Here is a 19,249-nt window from a genome sequence, read left to right as displayed (position 1 = left end):
CGGGCTCCGGGGGAACCTGCTTCGAGGGCACCGGCCACTCCAGGTTGTGGCCAACACTGTCGGAATGTCAATTTTCATGTACAGTATCAAAAATCATGAATTTTGATACCCATATTGCAGCAACTCGTATGGTTCTGGAAATGTCCCCCCAGGCCCCGGGGGAACCTTCTTTGATGGCACCGGCCACTCCAGGTTGTGGCCAACACTGTCAAAATGGCCATTTTCATGTTCAGTATCAAAAACCATGAATTTTGACACCAATATTGCAACAACTCGTATGGTTCTTAAAAAGGTCCTCCGGGCCCCGGGGGAACCTTCTTTGATTGCACCGGCCACTCCAGGTTGTGGCCACTACTGTCGAAATGGCCATTTTCATGTTCAGTATCAAAAACCATGAATTTTGACACCAATATTGCAACAACTCTTATGGTTCTGTAAAAGTTCCCCCGGGCCCCGGGGGAACCTGCTTTGAGATCACCGGCCACTCCAGGTTGTGGCCAACACTGTCGAAATGGCCATTTTCATGTTCAGTATCAAAAACCATGAATTTTGACACCAATATTGCAACAACTCGTATGGTTCTGTAAAAGGCCCTCCGGGCCCCGGGGGAACCTTCTTTGATGGCACCGGCCACTCCAGGTTGTGGCCAACACTGTCAAAATGGCCATTTTCATGTTCAGTATCAAAAACCATGAATTTTGACACCAATATTGCAACAACTCGTATGGTTCTTAAAAAGGTCCTCCGGGCCCCGGGGGAACCTTCTTTGATTGCACCGGCCACTCCAGGTTGTGGCCACTACTGTCGAAATGGCCATTTTCATGTTCAGTATCAAAAACCATGAATTTTGACACCAATATTGCAACAACTCTTATGGTTCTGTAAAAGTTCCCCCGGGCCCCGGGGGAACCTGCTTTGAGATCACCGGCCACTCCAGGTTGTGGCCAACACTGTCGAAATGGCCATTTTCATGTTCAGTATCAAAAACCATGAATTTTGACACCAATATTGCAACAACTCGTATGGTTCTGTAAAAGGCCCTCCGGGCCCCGGGGGAACCTTCTTTGATGGCACCGGCCACTCCAGGTTGTGGCCAACACTGTCAAAATGGCCATTTTCATGTTCAGTATCAAAAACCATGAATTTTGACACCAATATTGCAACAACTCGTATGGTTCTTAAAAAGGTCCTCCGGGCCCCGGGGGAACCTTCTTTGATGGCACCGGCCACTCCAGGTTGTGGCCAACACTGTCGAAATGGCCATTTTCATGTTCAGTATCAAAAACCATGAATTTTGACACCAATATTGCAACAACTCGTATGGTTCTGTAAAAGGCCCTCCGGGCCCCGGGGGAACCTTCTTTGATGGCACCGGCCACTCCAGGTTGTGGCCAACACTGTCGAAATGGCCATTTTCATGTTCAGTATCAAAAACCATGAATTTTGATACCCATATTGCCACAACTCTTATGGTTCTGTAACAGTACCCCCGGGCCCCGGGGGAACCTGCTTCGAGGGCACCGGCCACTCCAGGTTGTGGCCACCACTGTCGAATTGGCCATTTTTCATGAGAACCGCCGCATCATAGTGACTTCAACGCGGTCCGCTTCGCTCGAATTTCCTCCTTCTGCTGCCGGTGGTTCTTCCTTCTGTTTGCTGGTCCTCTTCTTCTATTGGCCGCTGCTGCTGCTGCTCCGCGCCGGTCCGACGTGCACAGTTCGAGTGCTCGTTCCAATGTGACTTGCTTTTGCGAAATTTTCTGCTTAAATAGCGGCACAGCCGGAGAACGGCACAAAAGGGGCGCGGTCTCGAATGCATACGCTCGCTCTGATTGGTCATCTGTCCGATTTGTACTGAAAAATTACTCATTTTGATTGCATGTTTTAAGTGCTTTAACTATGTTTAGTCAGACTATCTATGTAGTTAAACAATAGCTGAAGTCTTCCTCTTTCGATTGGTGGTCCAACCATCTGGATTAATTCACAGGGAAAAAAGATATAAGCGTTCAAAATGTCCCCTTTTTTAACGCTTAAAAGTGACGCTTTGGATCGAATTTCTGAACTGGCCCCCCAATATAGTAAGAAGAGACATAGTCCTATGTCAAAATGATCATTGATGGCCACCGAAAAACTCAACTCTCACTAAATACGCCCTCAAGAAAATATTTAAAAAAACTTTAATCGTTGACGCCTTCAAAAAAACTAAAGTTTAGCTTAACCAAAAGCTTAACCCTATAACGCCCATGGTTACTCCAGAGCACCACTAATTTTTGTCTTCAAAACTAAATTTCTCTGCATGCATGTTTTCAACCTGATTCAACTTGCGTTAGTTTATATAGATTGTTAGCTTATAACAGGGGGCGACATCTATATCTCACTACAGGCAGCTCGCCCGTAGCCAACACAAGCTGTCAACTTCGGCACCAGAACGAAAGGGAAATGTCAACTTCGGCTCCAGCACAAAAGAACAGCTGTTCGTTACGGAACCAAAAAACCAAAAAAAAGTACAAAAACGGCAGGCATAAAATGGAAATAAAGTAATTATTGTTTTTATGTAAAATTTTACCGCAATGTACGTTTAAAAGTTAGTGTATGTTTGTGAGGTGAGTTTTATCAATTTATTTGCAAAATAAAGTTCTAAAGATGGGATGATTAAGCACACATCGGGCCGATGACCTCATTTAAAGTTGTACTTTTATCACATGAAACGTTTAACTTAACTACTGTGTAATTTGACTTTTACTACAGTAATTCTTATAACAAAAATTGAATTATTAAAAAAAGAAATATTTTTGTTTTCACTGTGCACAGTTTGCGCGCGTTATCAATCTCAATCACCCAAGATGGCGGTCTTTAGCATCCCCCTGGCTTATAACCATTAGAATTTCATCCAATTTGGTCGGTTCAGTTACGAGTTATGGTGATAAACGTAAAAATCTCGATTTTGCTATGGGCAGGAAGGGGTTAATACGCCCTCATAAAAATATTTCAACAAATACTTTGATCGTTGTCGCCAAAACAAAAACTCAAATTTTACCAGATACGCCATAAGAAAAATATTTTGAAAAAAATAATAAGACAATTTGATAGAAACACACAGAGAAAAATCGAAATGTCACTAAAAACGACCAGCTATTTTTATTATAAAGCCTTGGAATAACTGGATAGGCCCTTCTGGATTTTAAGTAAAATAGTTACTTAGATCGTTATCGGCCAGATCCAAATCCAAATTTGGCGAAACTGTTTATCATTATACTGCCCCAAAGTTTTACGATTTGCGCCAATTAAAAAAAAACTTTGTCAAATATTGTGGAAACCAAAAATTATAGAGCAATATTCGACTGCTATTTATAAATGAAATTTGACGCTGATTCAATTCATCGTCATCATTTTGATTAAAATCAAACATGGCAGCATTTTGAGCAATTAAAAAAAATGATGCATGGATCGATGTAGGTAAATTCTGCTACTGCAAGCTTATACGTTTGAAATTCACATGAGATTTCATTTTGCCCTTACAAGTAAAGTTTGATTCGAATCAAAAATTTGATGACGCAATATAGGTAATTCAGCGTTTATTAAAAAAGCAGTCGAGTTTTGCTCTATTATTTTTTGTATCCAAGTATAACCATTTGAAAACTAAATTAAAAAAAATAGGTGAAAATCGTAAAACTAGAAGGGAAAAAAGAAGGGATTTTTGCATGTTTCGATAGGATAACTAGCTCCGCTAAATTTTAAGCATGTTCTGAAAAAGTCAATTTCGAGTGGTGTTCCGCTTCGTGAAATGGCCTCGTAAGCAATTATATGGGCAGCTGTCAAACTTCTATGGAAAGTTGCACGGACAAATCAATGTTTTTTTTATTTATGAAGCTTTCACAACTAGGAATATTGTTTGCTTATATGTTGGGCAACAAAAATTATTTTTGTCTAATAAATTTAAATATTAGGCCATATAATCATATAACTAAAATCAAACCATAAATGGAACCATTAAAAATCATTGAAAATACAACTTTGTATCATATGAAATTCACCCAAAGAATGCAATACCATTTTTCAAAAACTCACTTCAAATATTGCAAAACTTTGAGTTGTGATTTCATGAAATAGTGTTTCAAGAAATTAGATTTTTGACGCAAATTCAATGTTTATCAATTTATTCACAAGTTGAAAATACTAATTTGCCATGAAAAACATTATTTCTGCTTGATATATTTTTTTCATATCAACTTTGTGGCCACTGAGACAAATTTAAAGGCAATTTTATTGTTGTGGAGCATAGATTTTCACTGTCCAAACACTTTGATTAACCCTCTACAACCTAACCCCGCCTTTAGACGGGCTTAGATCTAAAAAATCGCCAAAAATCAATTTTCCAACCGATTTTTGATCTTTAAAAAGCATTGGAAAGAAGAACTCTTAAAATTTTAGAAAATTTCAGGGTTGGAAGTTAAACTTGTTTTATGTGACTTTGCCAATGTTTTAAAAAATGTCATTTTTTAGGGGTCAACTTTGGCAATGTTTTTTACTAACATTTCCTATATTTTCAGTAAAAAGAAGTATGCAGTAATTTTTGTAGTGACCCAGACTACATTTTTTTTACAATTTAAATGATGATGGTGCGATTCTATAGCAGAAAATGTGAAAAACATGCAAAAAATTTGAAAAGTGACTGTAAAATCATGAAAAATTTAGATAGGCGAAATGTTATTATATTAGGTGGTAGAGTAGGCCAAATACTACCAAAAACAAACATAAACTAAACAAGATAAATGCAAATTAAAATACTAAAAATGAAACAAGAAAAACATAAAACAAGAGAAGTAAAGTTTTTCGTAGAACAAAAGTTGCTCAAAATGACCTTCTGAACATGGGAAAAATAAATATTTTCGAAAAAAAAAATTTGGGCAGTAGAAGTAAAGTAAAAGTAAATCTTTCCCAGTTCCTGAGGGGAACACCCTTGAAGAGTATCGGGGCCGGCATTTACAAAGCGGATTCAGTGGCAGTTTCATTCTCAACTTAATGTTAACATGTTAAGGTTAATGTTAACATTCCATAGGTCGCCTCCCTAAGGTGTCGTGATAAGGTCCAGTTTGTGACGATACACTACCTTCCCTTTACTAAGCAATCGATTCCAGAAGGGAAAAGATCACCAGTTGTGTTGGTCCGAGCCGGGATTTGAACCCCGATCTACCGCTTACGAGGCGGAAGCGTTACCACTGGGCTACGTGGCTCGGTCAGGGTTAAAAAAATACTTCTTTTTGATTTGGTACGAACAAATATCGCTGATGTCTTCGGCAAACTTGTTCCATAAAACACGAACTATAAGCTCATGATATTTAAGAAAAATAAAAAAAACGACGAAAGCCAAAACGCATAGATCTTACGAGTTGATTTCCATTTTAAATTGATTTGGTCTGGGATGGCTCAAGTTGTGTACTGGTAAAAAAGGCTCTCCTTTAAAATTTTCCCGAAAAATTTGGGGGCAAAAAAATTGCAGATGATAAAAAAATTAATTGAAAAAAAAATCTAAACTATTAAGGATGCAATAACGTTATTTCAATATTTTCAATCACATATATCACATCAATAATATATGCACGAATAACAATATTTTCATGAACTTATTGATGTTTAGATATTTTTTTAGCATTACTGTTACAATATATAAAGCAAATTTCACGTTTTTTTGATACTCATTTGTTCACTATATACGCCTTTCCTATAACACACATACACCCCTAACGCCTTATGGGAGGAAACACCCCCCATTGAAGAATCCTGGATACGGGCCTGCATTTCATATAACAGAAAATCAATAAATCCACTGAAGAGATGATTTACAATCACTCCTGAAAGTTTCATGAAGCTTGAAATTTTGCCTTACACAAAGCGTTCTGTCAAACTTTCTGAGAATTTTTCTCGAAACATCGAGTTGATTTACGAGTGCCATGTTATCTCGAGCAAAGTTGTTAATCGATAAAATTATCGTCGCTCAAAATTGTTCACAAAAAAACCGAATTTTCCGAAAGTACTATAATTATCATAATTTGCAATATGGGTATCAAACGGAGCGGCATTTTGTTAACTTTTTCAATTTTTATAGTTTTTTTTAATAAATTCTAAAATTTTCACAAAATACCGTATTTTTCGAAAACATTAAAGAATTTAAAAATTTGCAACGAAGAGAACTTTGTTATGCATTTTCAAATTATTTGAGTCTCTTTTGGAAAATGCTAAAATTTCACCAAATATTTTTTCAAAAAAAAAAAATGCAGAATTTCTGAAGCTATTTTTATTTTTATTTCACTGACAATTACATTTTTTTGAATTCTGAGTACGCTATTAAATCGGGCGTCCAATTTTACAAAAAAGTCCCTTTGACACCAAATTCCAAAATCATCACCATTTCAGGCTCCAAATGATTGAAACACGTCTTTTCTCAAATGTTCAAAAATGGAAGGGATATTGAGAGATATTGAGAAATGGAGCTCGTATTCGTGATCAGGATCAAAAATTACCATTTGTGACATAGTTTCAAGCAAATTCCAGAGGGTTCGGGCAACTTTTTTCGATTTCGTGTGATTTTTCAGAGAATTACCCAGTTGTATCTCGGCAATGATACAACCAAAAGTTTTGACATGCATTTTGTTAGAGGTTGCTAATTAAACCCTCCTTTTCTAATTTGCGATATCTTGTAAATTATTGGTTAAATTTTCAATGAAAAAATAAAACCTTTAAAAGTGCTATTCTGCCGTTCTACGCATAATTGTCCCATGTTCAAAAAAGTGCAACTGAGAAAAACGCGACTGAAATTTTTCGACCGTTTTCTGTGTTTCTACGCATAATTGTCCCGTGGGTTCCTATTCGCCCTATGTGTCCCTAATCACCCCAGTTAGCAGTTTATCACCCTTATTTGCGATTCTCTTGCTATACAACAGGTAAACAAGACATAATGCTTAGTAAAACTAATGATTCCGTGTAAGAAAATACTTGGTGGGACAATTATGCGTAGAAGTTTAACGATGGGACAAACAGACTTGGTGTTGTTTTTGATGAGTTTCCGAACAAAGTACCAGATTTTATGTGTTTTTCTTAAAGTACACATCAGACTGAACTTAAAAATGGCATAAAGTCAAAATCGTCCAAAACTGACATGGGACAATTATGCGTAGAACGGCAGTATTTACACTAAAACTGTCTTCGAAATTTAAAATCATACAGTTTTTACCAGCCTGTGAAAACATTAAAAATTGCGACTCAATATAAACCAGTCAAACATATTTTTAATGTTTATAAAACTAAAAAAATAATTAAAAGAACTATTTATAATATTTAAGTAGAATCAGAAGTTTAACAAATGAAAAATAAAAAAAAAATCGGAAAATATATGAATATGCTATTGCAATAAATATTTACCGCAATTTCCGTATCGTCATCGCCATTTTTGGGCGAAATTTGATTGTAGAAAAAGAGGCTCAGCATCTCTTTGACGTAGCATCCAGTTTTCCCACCGGGAAGCAACGTACAGAACGGATCCAATCCAGGGCCACAATGTTTCTGGTTCTCAATCAGAGGACTGCAATTGTTTTGAATTTTTGTAACATTTTAATTTAAATTGTAACTTTAAGCTTACACAGTATTCATCCTCCACATGCTTATGGCATGATCTCCTTCACCAAAGCAAAACATCAGCTGATCCTTCATAGGACGGCTCGCTTTTAGCAATTTAGGGTGGGCAAACATTCCCATGTACTTGAAGGGATTGCCATCGATTGGAAGCTGCTGGATGTAGAGATTCTTGTTGGTCATGAATGTGATGAATTGGCCACCTGGAAGCAACTGTTGGAAAATTATTAAAAAATTGTCTCGAAATCTCAAGGAATATCTTTCTCACACTCAACTCTCGAACAGGTCCATCGAGAAAAGGACCCAAAAAGGTGTGCAAAATGCCGAACGTATTCAGGTCAAAGATTTTTAATTTCAGCTGATCGTTGCTCACGAGCAAGCGATCTTCAGGCAACATAAGAGCTGATACCGTATGAGCTGATTGTTCAATTTTGATCCGTTCTGTGATGTTGAAAGTTTCCACTCGTCCACTGTCTCCGATTTCCGTTTTGTATTCAACCAAATGCTAGAAAATTTCAAGATATTATTATTGAGCTCTACATACATGAACATTATCAATCATTACTCGATCATCTCCAATCGAAAGAAACCTCGATGGAGTCACAAATAAAACCTGCACCGTTTTATGTGACACACATTTGCCCAGCAGCTTCCAGCTTTCGTTCTCCCGCTGAAGCAGACCCACTGATCCTTCGTCGTCGGCAAAGACCAGCAGCTTCGAGTCCGGGGCAAACACCAGCTGGCGAATCTTCTCGCAGCTGTACTGCAGCGGGCTGTCCTCGCTGATGATCATCGTCGCCGGGTTAATCGCCCAAATGTAGCCATTTTCGGCGCCACCCACCAGGAAGGTGCCTGAAAGTATAGGCAAGTTTGGGTTGGATTTTGTTAGCGGAAATTTATATTTTGTTGATTTACCGCATGGTGAATAGTTCAGGGCAGTGATTCGGCCACGGCGAGTTCGCTGGATTGGGACCATAAGGCTCATGATGGGTTGTTTTTCTTTCAGGTCGAAAATTGTAACCTTTCCGTTTCCGTCGCAGGAGCAAAGGTGTTGTCTGAGATATTTATAAAAAAGGTTACACAAAAGCTAAACAATGGAAATAAATAACGAGCAATTGGGTCCTAAAATGAAGCTTAGATTGCTGATATTTTTGTTTACAGCGATAAAGCTTATTTTTCTGAGTACAATGACCCTTTGTACGACCACAAAGAGTTTAAAATGGATTTTTGAATCAATTTTGAAAAATTAACCTCGCGGTCCTTATTGACAGAAAAGCTCCTACTTGACAGCTCGTTCCAAGGGGACCATTGTTGATCCATCGAAAAAATGTTGTCTTTTCAATTTTTTTTGAGTTAAAATGAAAAAAAAAGATCAGAAATGGTTTTTAATCGTGTTTTTTACCGTTGTACATAAAAAATGACACAGGGCTTTAGTACCCAATTCCATGTCAAATAGGGAATCGATTGCACCCGACCCTCTCCGATTTAAATGAAACATTGTAGACATGTTATCCTACGCTTATATAAGCCATTTTTGTGTATATGGAGCCAGTTTCACTCGGTAGTGACATTTGAAAAGGGCGTAAGTGTTTTAAATATTTTTGTATTTCGTAATTTAAATATTGCTGTATCTCGAAGCCGTTGCTTCGTATTAAAAAGTAGTCAAAGACAAACTTGTAGGAAATTTGACGGGCTCTCCGAAAAAAATACACTGAAACAAAAATACATTGCACTTTAATGAGATTTTTTAATTTTTAAGTATAAAAGTCAAATTTGAAGGTGAGCCCACGATGTTTTTTCGTTCAATTTTTTTGTGAAAATAGCCCAAAATGTTACAAAAAGACTCACGAAAAATACAGGATGGAGCAACTCACCTAAAATCGTGTGCTCACCTTCAAATTTGACTTTTAAACTTAAAAATCAAAAAATCTCATTAAAGAGGAGTGTTTTTTTGTTTCAGTGCATTTTTTTTCGGAAGCCCGTCAAATTTTCTACAAGTTTGTCTTTAACCACTTTTTGATAAAATGCAACGGCTTCGAGATACAGCAATATTTAAATTGCGAAATACAAAAATGTTTAAAACAGTTACGCCCTTCTCAAATTTCATTATCGAGTGAAACTGGCTCCATATACACAAAAATGGCTTAAATAAGCGTAGGATAACATGTCTACAAAGTTTCATTTAAATCGGAGAGGCTCGAGAAAAAAGTACCTTAAAAAATCCTGTTTTGGGCTGGAATAGCTCTAACATACAATTATAAGTTTTAAGTAATTTTTCACAAATACTTTATTTAATATAAGAACCGGCTTGAAGTTATAACTAGATTACATTTTGAAAACAACCAATGAGCCATGGGTTTCCTATGCTGATAGGAAATTTTGAAAAAGTAGGAAAGATATAAAAGTATACAAATTTGTCTTTTTTATAAAGTAAAATTAATTTCAATAAAAAATACATAGTACATTTTTTTTTGAATTATGATATTAATAAAAGTTGTTAATAGATAAAATTATCGTCGATAATATTATCGTCTGACGATAACGATAATCTATAGTTCTCGTTATCGTTATTTCGATAATTCTATCGTGGATAATGGACGATAACTCATTTTTTAAATCACTCTAAAATCGATTAGCTCAACAGGATATGGCTAAATTTCAATGCTGTCTCTAAGAATATATTTATGAAAATGTAGTAATTGTAGTAAAACTTAACTTTCAATGTATAAATCCAAAGTTTTTCCAAAGGTCCTATTAGCTATTGTCTTTTATATGTTTATAGGACCTATTAAAAAACCCTAGAAATATTTGCTCAAAATTATTCACAAAATACCATGTTTTTTCGAAAATACTAATATTTTTGTAAAATACTAAAAATTTGACAAATTACCGTATTTTTTCAAAATTACAAAAAAAATTATAGTTGGCAAAATTATTCGCAAAATAACTTATTTTCAAAAATACTTAAATTTTCACAAATTAACGTATTTTTTTTAGAAAACACTGAAATTTTCATAAAATACTGGTTTTTTGTTGAAATTACTAAAAAAAAATTAAATTTACAATGTTGATATCAAACGAATTGAAATTTGGTATGCTTTGTATTCGCTTGCAATGTATTAGATTTTTTATTAGAACTCTTTCAATGTGAAAAAGCTAACAAAATTTTGCTTCGTTTCAGACCCATGTTGCATATTTTGAAAACTTGTGTATTTTCGAAAACATTAATTTGTGAAAATTGAAGTATTAAAAATAACTCTAATTAGGTGAAAAAGCATACAACATTTCCCTTTGTTGTCCCTCATATTGCATTTTTTGAAAATTTTAGTATTATCGAAAAAATACGTTAATCAGTGAAAATTTTAGTCTTTTTAAAAAAAAACTCTTATAAAGTGAAAAAGGGTACACATTTTTTCTTCGTTTGATATCCATATTGAAAATTATGAAAATTTGAGTATCGTCATATAGGGCGATATCGGACACATGGGACGATCAATGTTGCAACCTAATATTTAAATATTTTTTAGTGGTTAAAACATGAGAAAAAAATATTGATGAATAGTATGATTATTTTCTCTAGGAACATGAATTTGAATTGGAAAACGGAATGAATTTTTGGATTCTTTAGACAATTTCCTTTAGAAGAAGGCAACATAAATTTGGAAATACCGTCAACTGGGGCGAATTGGGACACATGGGGCGAAATGGGACAGCAGTTTTAACCATGTTAGAGCATAATATTTTGATTTTTCTGGTTGGTTTCGGATAGAACAGACTCAGACCAACAAAATGTGTACATCCATTTCCAAATTTAAAACCTTTAAGTGCTCTAAACACTGCTGTCCCTATTCAGACTGTAGTCTCGATTCACCCCAGATGACGGTAACAAATATTATGTGTTTTTGAAATATAATTCAAAAGATCTCCAGGCTTTTTCAGTAGAACAAATTTGATATAAAATGTGAAAATTTTTGATTCGTGCTTCGAATTCAGTTTAGAATGCAATATGATTCGATATTATTTAAAGAAAACTGGTTGCAACAAATTTTAGGTGACATTCTGACTCTTAAACAATTTGACCTAAAATTCATATATATTATGTTATTTTGTTTTAAATTTATGTAGCAACCTTAGTGGTCGTACATTTGACGTAAAAATAAAATTTAAACACCTTAAATCTGATTTTAACAAGAAAAACAACGACTATCCAAGTCACCTCGGAATTCAAAATAAGTATTTTCAACGCAACTAGTTTTTTGAACAACATTGAAAAAACTTTTTTTTTAAATAGTGTATGGACCTTGTGAGGACTACCTTAGTACATGTTTTAAAGATAATAATCTTGATACAAACCTTACCAGTTGGGAAATATTTCAAAAATAAATTGAAATCTTATCAGTCCCGCCCGTGTGGATCAATCGGACCGCGCACTGGGCTCACAATCCAGAGGTCGCTGGTTCGAATCCCGCGGCGGGCGCTCTAAAATTCTTTGTGTAAATATGGGTATTCGGAGCCATCGCTCCGTGCCATACTTTCAAACACTTAGGAGCCCAGGGCGGCGAAGTCCTTGGAGTTAAAAAGGAAGACACTAGTGGTTGGTACTAGCAATGGTGGCCGACAGCTATAAAGTCAACTTCGTTTTCTTTCCGGTTTACGGAAAATATTTTACTTTAAAATTAACTAGATTTTTCAAAAATATATTCTTATATTAATAATTTTGGTTGAATTATCGAAATAACGATAACGATAGATTTTCGTTATCGAGCCTCGATAATTTTATCGTTAACAACTTTGATATTAATATTATCTGATCCCTGAACCCGATTGCTCAAAAATAAGTTTAATTTATCAAGAAAAAATGCGAGAGCATTAACAAGATCAATCCACGAATACTTAAAATCATTTTTTTGTGTATTTTGAAAACTTACTCTTTCGGGTGGACGTCAAACGAAGTGATGATGCTTCCGGAAGGATAGTACAGCTCCTGAATCTTATTCTGTACAATATCCACATCGTAAATTCTTCCCGATTTCGTGGCCATTATGAAACTCCTCACAATCACCGGGTTGCCTTCCAACGACACATCCCTCGGCAGTGAATCCATGCACAGGACCTCCTCTTCTTCGTTGTTTACTGAGGAAAAATCTTCAATTCAATTTTGAAAATTCGAATGAATAAAATTTCTATTACCACTCTGCTGCCCGCCCTCAAAAACGTACTTCCGCGGCAGCACCCCGAACGAAATGGTCCGAATCGGTTCCGGATCCTCTTGCTTGAACCAGTACAAAATTCGCATGTGCGCGTCGTAAAAACGAATCTCCCCGTCGTCATCCCCCGTGATCAGCTTCCGGTCGCAGCACTTGATCACGTTGATGGACGCGTACTTCAGGTGCAGATACTTGAGGAACTGTTTCTTCAGCTGTCCGTCGATCTTTTTGTCGTCGGCCCACACGATGACCATTCCAGCACCCGTCACCGAAACCGCCCGCGCGCTCTCGTCCACAAAGACCGAATCGTTGTAGTCCTGGAAGCCGTGCTTTTTGGGCACTTCGACGAAGAGTTTCTGCTTGCGGGGGTCGAAGTACCCGAAGATTACGGCGTTCTCCAGGGTTATTATGAAGTGGTTCTTTTTTCCGTGGTCGGCGCAGAAGCGAATGTTCTTGATTTTGCCCAACCGCGACGGGAGTTCAACGGAATCATCCGGAGCGTCGTTGCCGACGGTCCACTGCCAGAGCTGGAGGAGATGTTGGGACCCGCTGCAGGCGGCTACCAAGTAGCGGCCATCTTGGCTCAACCCGATGGCGTTGATTTCTGATGATTTGAACGGTTCGTAGATTGTTCGAATGGCCAGCGGAGCACCACCTGGATTGCCTTCGCGGTCCCAGATGTTGATGCTGTACAGATTGTCGGCGGACGCTACGAACCGCCCGGACGCGTCGGACAGAATCATGGTGACGTTGGATTTCTATCAAAATAACACTTATTAGAAGTCTCAGTTTGAACTAAGTCACATGTGTTCTTACATGACCAACCAAGGTATGGGCGACCTCCGTCTGGTTCTCCAACTTGTAGAAGATGAGTGCATTGCCGGATGCCATCACCACCTCTCTGGAGTCCTTTCGGGTTGTAAGGTTGACCAGCGGAACCCGCGGGTTGAACCCGAAGATCCATTCTAAAACCTTGAGTAAATTTTGGTAACGAACTCACCGAAATTGAATCAAGAAGGACTTACGAACGGTTGACAGCGGTGTTGAAGATCATCGATCGAGTCCTCTATTGGATTGTAAGGGACAGTTTCGCTCATTATGAACAATACAATTTAGACCGATTAGAATTTAGAAAACTGTTTAGGAATTCGATGTTCAATTTATCATTCAAGAATTTATTTACCAATAACATTTACTGGTTGCTAAGTGCAATGCCAACATTGGTTGACATCGAATCTCAACTAGGGTCATTGCTTAAAGCAAATTGGCGCATGCTCTTTAAGAATCTGTTGTTCTATGAAGTCCGTTCCAGTGGTAGCAACACTGAAATTGACTCGTGAAAATAAATATCGTTTAAGATATTAATGTTAGATTGATCCTTTTAATGCATTAGTTGAGATTTGTACTGAATCTTATAAAAAATTAAAAAATTAAGTAATACAACAACTATATTTGACCTCAGTTAGTAACGGGTTACGTAACAATCCAGCCAAAAAAAAAAGGCGCGTCAGGTCATCACCAGAGAAGAAGTGTGTTACGAAATACGAGTTTATTCTTGCGGTCATTGCATACAGTTTCAATTTATTCAGCACATTATAGCGGCCCATGGGCGATGACGTGCTCTGTCTCCTTGCGGGGATCATCAGCCGGTAGCTAACTCGGTTCGACGGACGATGTTAACTGAAATGGTAATCCAGTGTGGAATATATTTCAGGTGATCTGCGTAATCGAAGATTGTGGGTCATTTATATATTACGAAACCTTACAATTTATCCAAAAAAATGTTTATTTTTTTATTTTTGTAAAAGAAGTAGATCATAGTCAATATCCTTAAACGGTTCGCTACGTATTTAAGGTATGGCCCATCGATTAAAATTCTTTTTTTCTGAATTGGGGGCGGTATTTAAAATCTCAAAAAAGGTACAAGGTGATTGTACTGTTACCATGCCCCGTACGACACGGTCTTTGCGTAATCACTGTCTGTCAGACGGAAGGAATTTATGAAGGGAAATTCTTCATCGATGCATAGCAATGACAAATATCATCATTCAGAACATTCCAATCAATTTTGAAATTGCAGTATCTTTTTACTTTTCAATTTATAAGACTCTGGTATGGAAGTGATATAAAAATAAAGTGGTTAGTGTATTTCACTCTTATAACTCAAGAACGGTATTATGGAGTTTCTTTCTCTCAGAAGTGATCCGAAATTTTGCATTGCTAAAATTATTCAGAATCAATTTCGATGAAGAAGCATGGTACATTAACACTCAAACGCTCGGGTAGTCATTTGACCTCTATCTATTCTTTATGTAAACTAATGTCAAAAACATAAACAATGATTTTTATATCCCGCCGTTTGGCATGCGTGTTTTGATTATCCCGCCAAACATATCATAGTAACCTTGGGTTGCGATGGAAAAAAAATGTGTCAAAAATTTCCAACTGTTGTTTTGAACAGTTTGGAACGGACCCAACGATCGATTCGGAATCGGAAAATTTGGCAGGAGAAAAGGAAAAGCCGTGCCGGCCTATCGGATCACCCACTATCTGAGCCAGCCCTGTTATTTGAATTAACAGACTGGAACAAACGGACCTTGGTCAGCCAGTGGGTCGAGTTCCAGCTGACCTCCAATCTGGATCTTATCCCATCGGCATCTGTCCGCGACCCAAAATGATGGCCGTTTGATCGCAAAATTAGCAAGCTTCTGAAAATTATTGGTTCCATAGAATGAGCTACAGAAGCTGTCAATTTAACGCCGAAATTTTGAAGCAAATACCAAATCGGAAAATATGGAAGAAAAATCTACTAAATAAGATGTCAAATGATTTTTATATGACTATATAAAGTTTAAAACATTTGAACGTATCAGCTAGAGGACATTGAGAGCTCGATTTTACTATCAGGTTGTTTTAAATAAAATAAAAAGATTTATAATTTTTATAAAAGGGTTTTATTTGTACATATTTCCAGGGTTTGCTTTAGGAAGATCAGAAAAGGTAATCTTGAGTCTTTTTTAAAAATAACTTGACGCTACCAGGGCGGAGTGCATAGCGCAGATCTTCTTGGGACATAGCATTTTTGATAGTTTTTATCTTAATATAAGCGTATCTCTGACGGACAAAGCATAACTCAGAACAGCCGGCTTCGTGTAATTGATGATCCGAACGTACTTCAGCTCGCCACCAGCGCCACCGCTGTAATGCAATTTGTTTGTGAGTTGCGTTGATCACTCCACTAATTCGTTGAATTTGCCGCAACTTACCTTGAACAGATCCACCGTACTATGTTCCAGATAGTGGACGACCAACAGACAGGCCATGTCTGCCTATTTTCTCGTGCCAAACGGTCAAGATGTTGCAATCTAGCCAGTCGATTATTTCTAATTCCTAATCGCTGGGTTGACCCAGTTCCAAACTGTTCAAAACAACAGTTGAAAATTTTTGACACATTTTTTTCCATCGCAACTCAAAGTTACTATGATATGTTTGGCGGGATAATCAAAACACACATGCCAAACGGCGGGATATAAAAGTCATTGTTAATGTTTTTGACATTAGTTTACATAAAGAATACAGCAATTCCATTTCAAAAGAGCCTAAACCGAAAAAAAAGTTCTCCGATCGGGCTCAATTTTTTTCTAGGGGTTCCTTGGCCAAAATAATTAGACCCGTATTTTTTTGTTTGGCCATTAGGGTGACCTACATCGTGCTAGGGTGGTTCGAAAAATGGCAATTTTTGTTATTTTTCGCAAAAACCTCTTTTTTCAAAAAAATCATAGCTCCGCGCCATTTCATCCGAATTTCGCTGTCTTAGACGCAAAAGAAAGATGATGGGTTTGGCTATTTGGGAAAAATAGTAAGAAGTTTCGAAAATCTAGCTTAACATTTGAAAAAGTCGCATGAAAACTTAAAATGGCGTTTTGACCGTGTCTGGACCAAAGAGCCTATGTCTGAATATATTTTTATCGGATTCCTCGGAAAATTTCACATAACTTATCAAAAATTTGGCGATGTCGAACCGTACTATTTGGAGATATGATTTTTTGAAAATAAAAACTGAGTTTTTCGTCGCGCCACGCGCAAAAACGGGAAAATGACGAAATCGGGGGGTCTCGTGGCGCAGGGGTAGCGGCTTCGGCTGCCGATCCCGATGATGCTATGAGACGCGGGTTCGATTCCCGCCTTATCCACTGAGCTTCTATCGGATGGTGAAGTAAAACGTCGGTCCCGGTTTCTCCTGTCTCGTCAGAGGCGCTGGAGCAGAAATCCCACGTTAGAGGAAGGCCATGCCCCGGGGGGCGTAGTGCCAATAGTTTAGTTTTTTAGTTTAGTTTTAGACGAAATCGGCAAAAAAAAACAACTTTTTCCACTAAAACTGCGATAACTTAAAAATTTCAGCGATGACCTATACATGTCTGGGTACCAAAAGTTGCGTCTTTCAATTACAAAAATTTTGATACCCAGACATGTATAGGTCATCGCTGAAATTTTTAAGTTATCGCAGTTTTAGTGGAAAAAGTTGTTTTTTTGCCGATTTCGTCATTTTCCTGTTTTTGCGCGTGGCGCGTCGAAAAACTCAGTTTTTATTTTCAAAAAATCATATCTTGGAAACGTACGGTTCGACATCGCCAATTTTTTGATATGTTATGTGAAATTTTCCGAGGAATCCGATAAAAATATTTTCAGACATAGGCTCTTTGGTCCAGACACGGTCAAAACGCCATTTTTCAAATGTTAAGCTAGATTTTCGAAACTTCTTACTATTTTTCCCAAATAGCCAAACTCATCATCTTTCTTTTGCGTCTAAGACAGCGAAAATCGGATGAAATGGCGCGAAGATATGATTTTTTGAAAAAAGAGGTTTTTGCGAAAAATGACGAAAATTGCCATTTTTCGAACCACCCTAGCACGTTGTAGGTCACCCTAATGGCCAAACAAAAAAATACGGGTCTAATTATTTTGGCCAAGGAACTCCCAGAAAAAATTTGAGCCCGATCGGAGAACTTTTTTTTCGGTTTAGGCTCTTTTGAAATGGAATTGCTGTATATATATAAAAAAAATCGACGGTTTTGTTCGAACGCGAACCAATTCAACACGGACGTCGGATCGAGGTGCTCTTTGTTGCGTTGGGTTCGTATAAGTCCAAGGAAGGTTCTTACGCCAAAAAGTTACAACTTTGGCCACTCTGGAGCCGAATCCGGCAAATCTGTGGATTGTATAGAAAAAGTTACGTAAACTCAAACTTAGATCACAGGAGGCTGAATAAGCAAACAAGCTATACGTCAAGAAACAAAAAAGCCAAGACGAAGTTTGTCGGGTAAGGCTTGTTTTTTTCATAAAAATCTCATAACTTTGGGTAGAATTTGGATGCTTCTGGTTGTAAAAGATCCAGATTTGTCTATATTTTCAACTGTCAGATGGGGGACAAATATGGTCCATTTTTACCGGGATATTCCGGATTCCGTTGAGGTACCTTGGCCCTCCTATTTTGGTTTTTGGAAAATATAACAAAATTTATTCCACAAAACAAAGCCACAAATGATGCAAAACTTCAATACATCATCATAATACTTTATCCTGCATAGATACATGACATGGTCAAGTCCTTCGGGCACCGGAACAGGTTCCAACCGGAAACGGTTCACTGAGCTGATGTCGATTGGTGCCCAACTGGAACCGGCTCCGGTGCCCCGTAGGACTTAACCATGTCAATTATTTTTGCAGAATGATGTATTAGAATGATGCCTTGAAGTTTTGCATCATTTGCGGCTTTGTTTTGTGGAATAAATTTTGTTATATTGACCAAAAACCCAAATAGGAGGGCCGAGGTACCCCAACGGAATCCGGAATATCTCCGGTAAAAGTGGACCATATTTGTCCCCAAATATAGACAAATCTGGATCTTTTGCAACCAGAAGCATCCAAATCGGTCAATTCTACCCAAAGTTATGAGATTTTTAAGAAAAAAAATAGGGGTTAAATGACTACCCGAGCGTTTGAGTGTTAAGTAACGTTTTTTTTTCAAACAATCATGACATTGATAGGATTTGAATTTTGGTATACTTTCCAACTAGTACGGTTTGTCTCGAATTTTTTATTTTTAAAACATGAACTAGGGTACGCCACACAAGGTCCTTGCACTATCTTAGATTTTTTAAAGATCACCCTAATCGCCAAACAAAAAAGAATACGGTTCTAATTATTTTGGCCAAAGAACTCCCATCTAAAATTGGATATGGATCCTGCTGGTTTGTCATGGAATCGCATATTTAATTTTAAAATTGAAACTCAATTATCTGAAGTAGGTAAGGCTGTTAACGATAAAATTATCGAGGAACGATAACAATAGTTTTATCATCGGGACTAGAGAGCCTGGAACTTATTAATATAAGCTCCAGGTTTTCTAATAGG

The 19,249-nt window shown here is 37.3% G+C and overlaps 1 protein-coding gene and 1 long non-coding RNA gene across 2 annotated transcripts in view; both read right to left on the bottom strand.

The window, feature by feature from the left end:
• LOC120421107 (cilia- and flagella-associated protein 251-like) overlaps window positions 1-14,075 on the bottom strand; it is a 32,743-nt gene extending 18,668 nt beyond the window's left edge. The window contains exons 1-9 of the mRNA XM_039584261.2: window positions 13,861-14,075; window positions 13,652-13,807; window positions 12,819-13,593; window positions 12,557-12,761; window positions 8,544-8,683; window positions 8,194-8,480; window positions 7,897-8,133; window positions 7,636-7,841; window positions 7,419-7,578 (exon numbers count right to left, since the gene is read on the bottom strand). Coding sequence (XP_039440195.1) covers window positions 7,419-7,578; window positions 7,636-7,841; window positions 7,897-8,133; window positions 8,194-8,480; window positions 8,544-8,683; window positions 12,557-12,761; window positions 12,819-13,593; window positions 13,652-13,807; window positions 13,861-13,932 — 2,238 coding nt within the window. The 5' untranslated portion in view covers window positions 13,933-14,075. The remainder of the gene's footprint in view (window positions 1-7,418; window positions 7,579-7,635; window positions 7,842-7,896; window positions 8,134-8,193; window positions 8,481-8,543; window positions 8,684-12,556; window positions 12,762-12,818; window positions 13,594-13,651; window positions 13,808-13,860) is intronic.
• A 1,783-nt stretch (window positions 14,076-15,858) lies between these two features.
• Window positions 15,859-16,288, bottom strand: LOC128092845 (uncharacterized). The gene is made up of 2 exons (XR_008212039.1): window positions 16,102-16,288; window positions 15,859-16,033 (listed from the first exon to the last, which is right to left on the bottom strand). It is a non-coding gene; the product is annotated as an uncharacterized LOC128092845 (long non-coding RNA).
• Between the last annotated feature and the right edge of the window lie 2,961 nt (window positions 16,289-19,249).

This window comes from Culex pipiens, chromosome 2, assembly GCF_016801865.2.
Source record: "Culex pipiens pallens isolate TS chromosome 2, TS_CPP_V2, whole genome shotgun sequence".
Taxonomy (NCBI): Eukaryota; Metazoa; Arthropoda; class Insecta; order Diptera; family Culicidae; genus Culex; species Culex pipiens.
The sequence above is the reverse complement of the archived record's forward strand: the minus strand, read 5'-3'. Positions and strand labels throughout refer to the sequence as shown.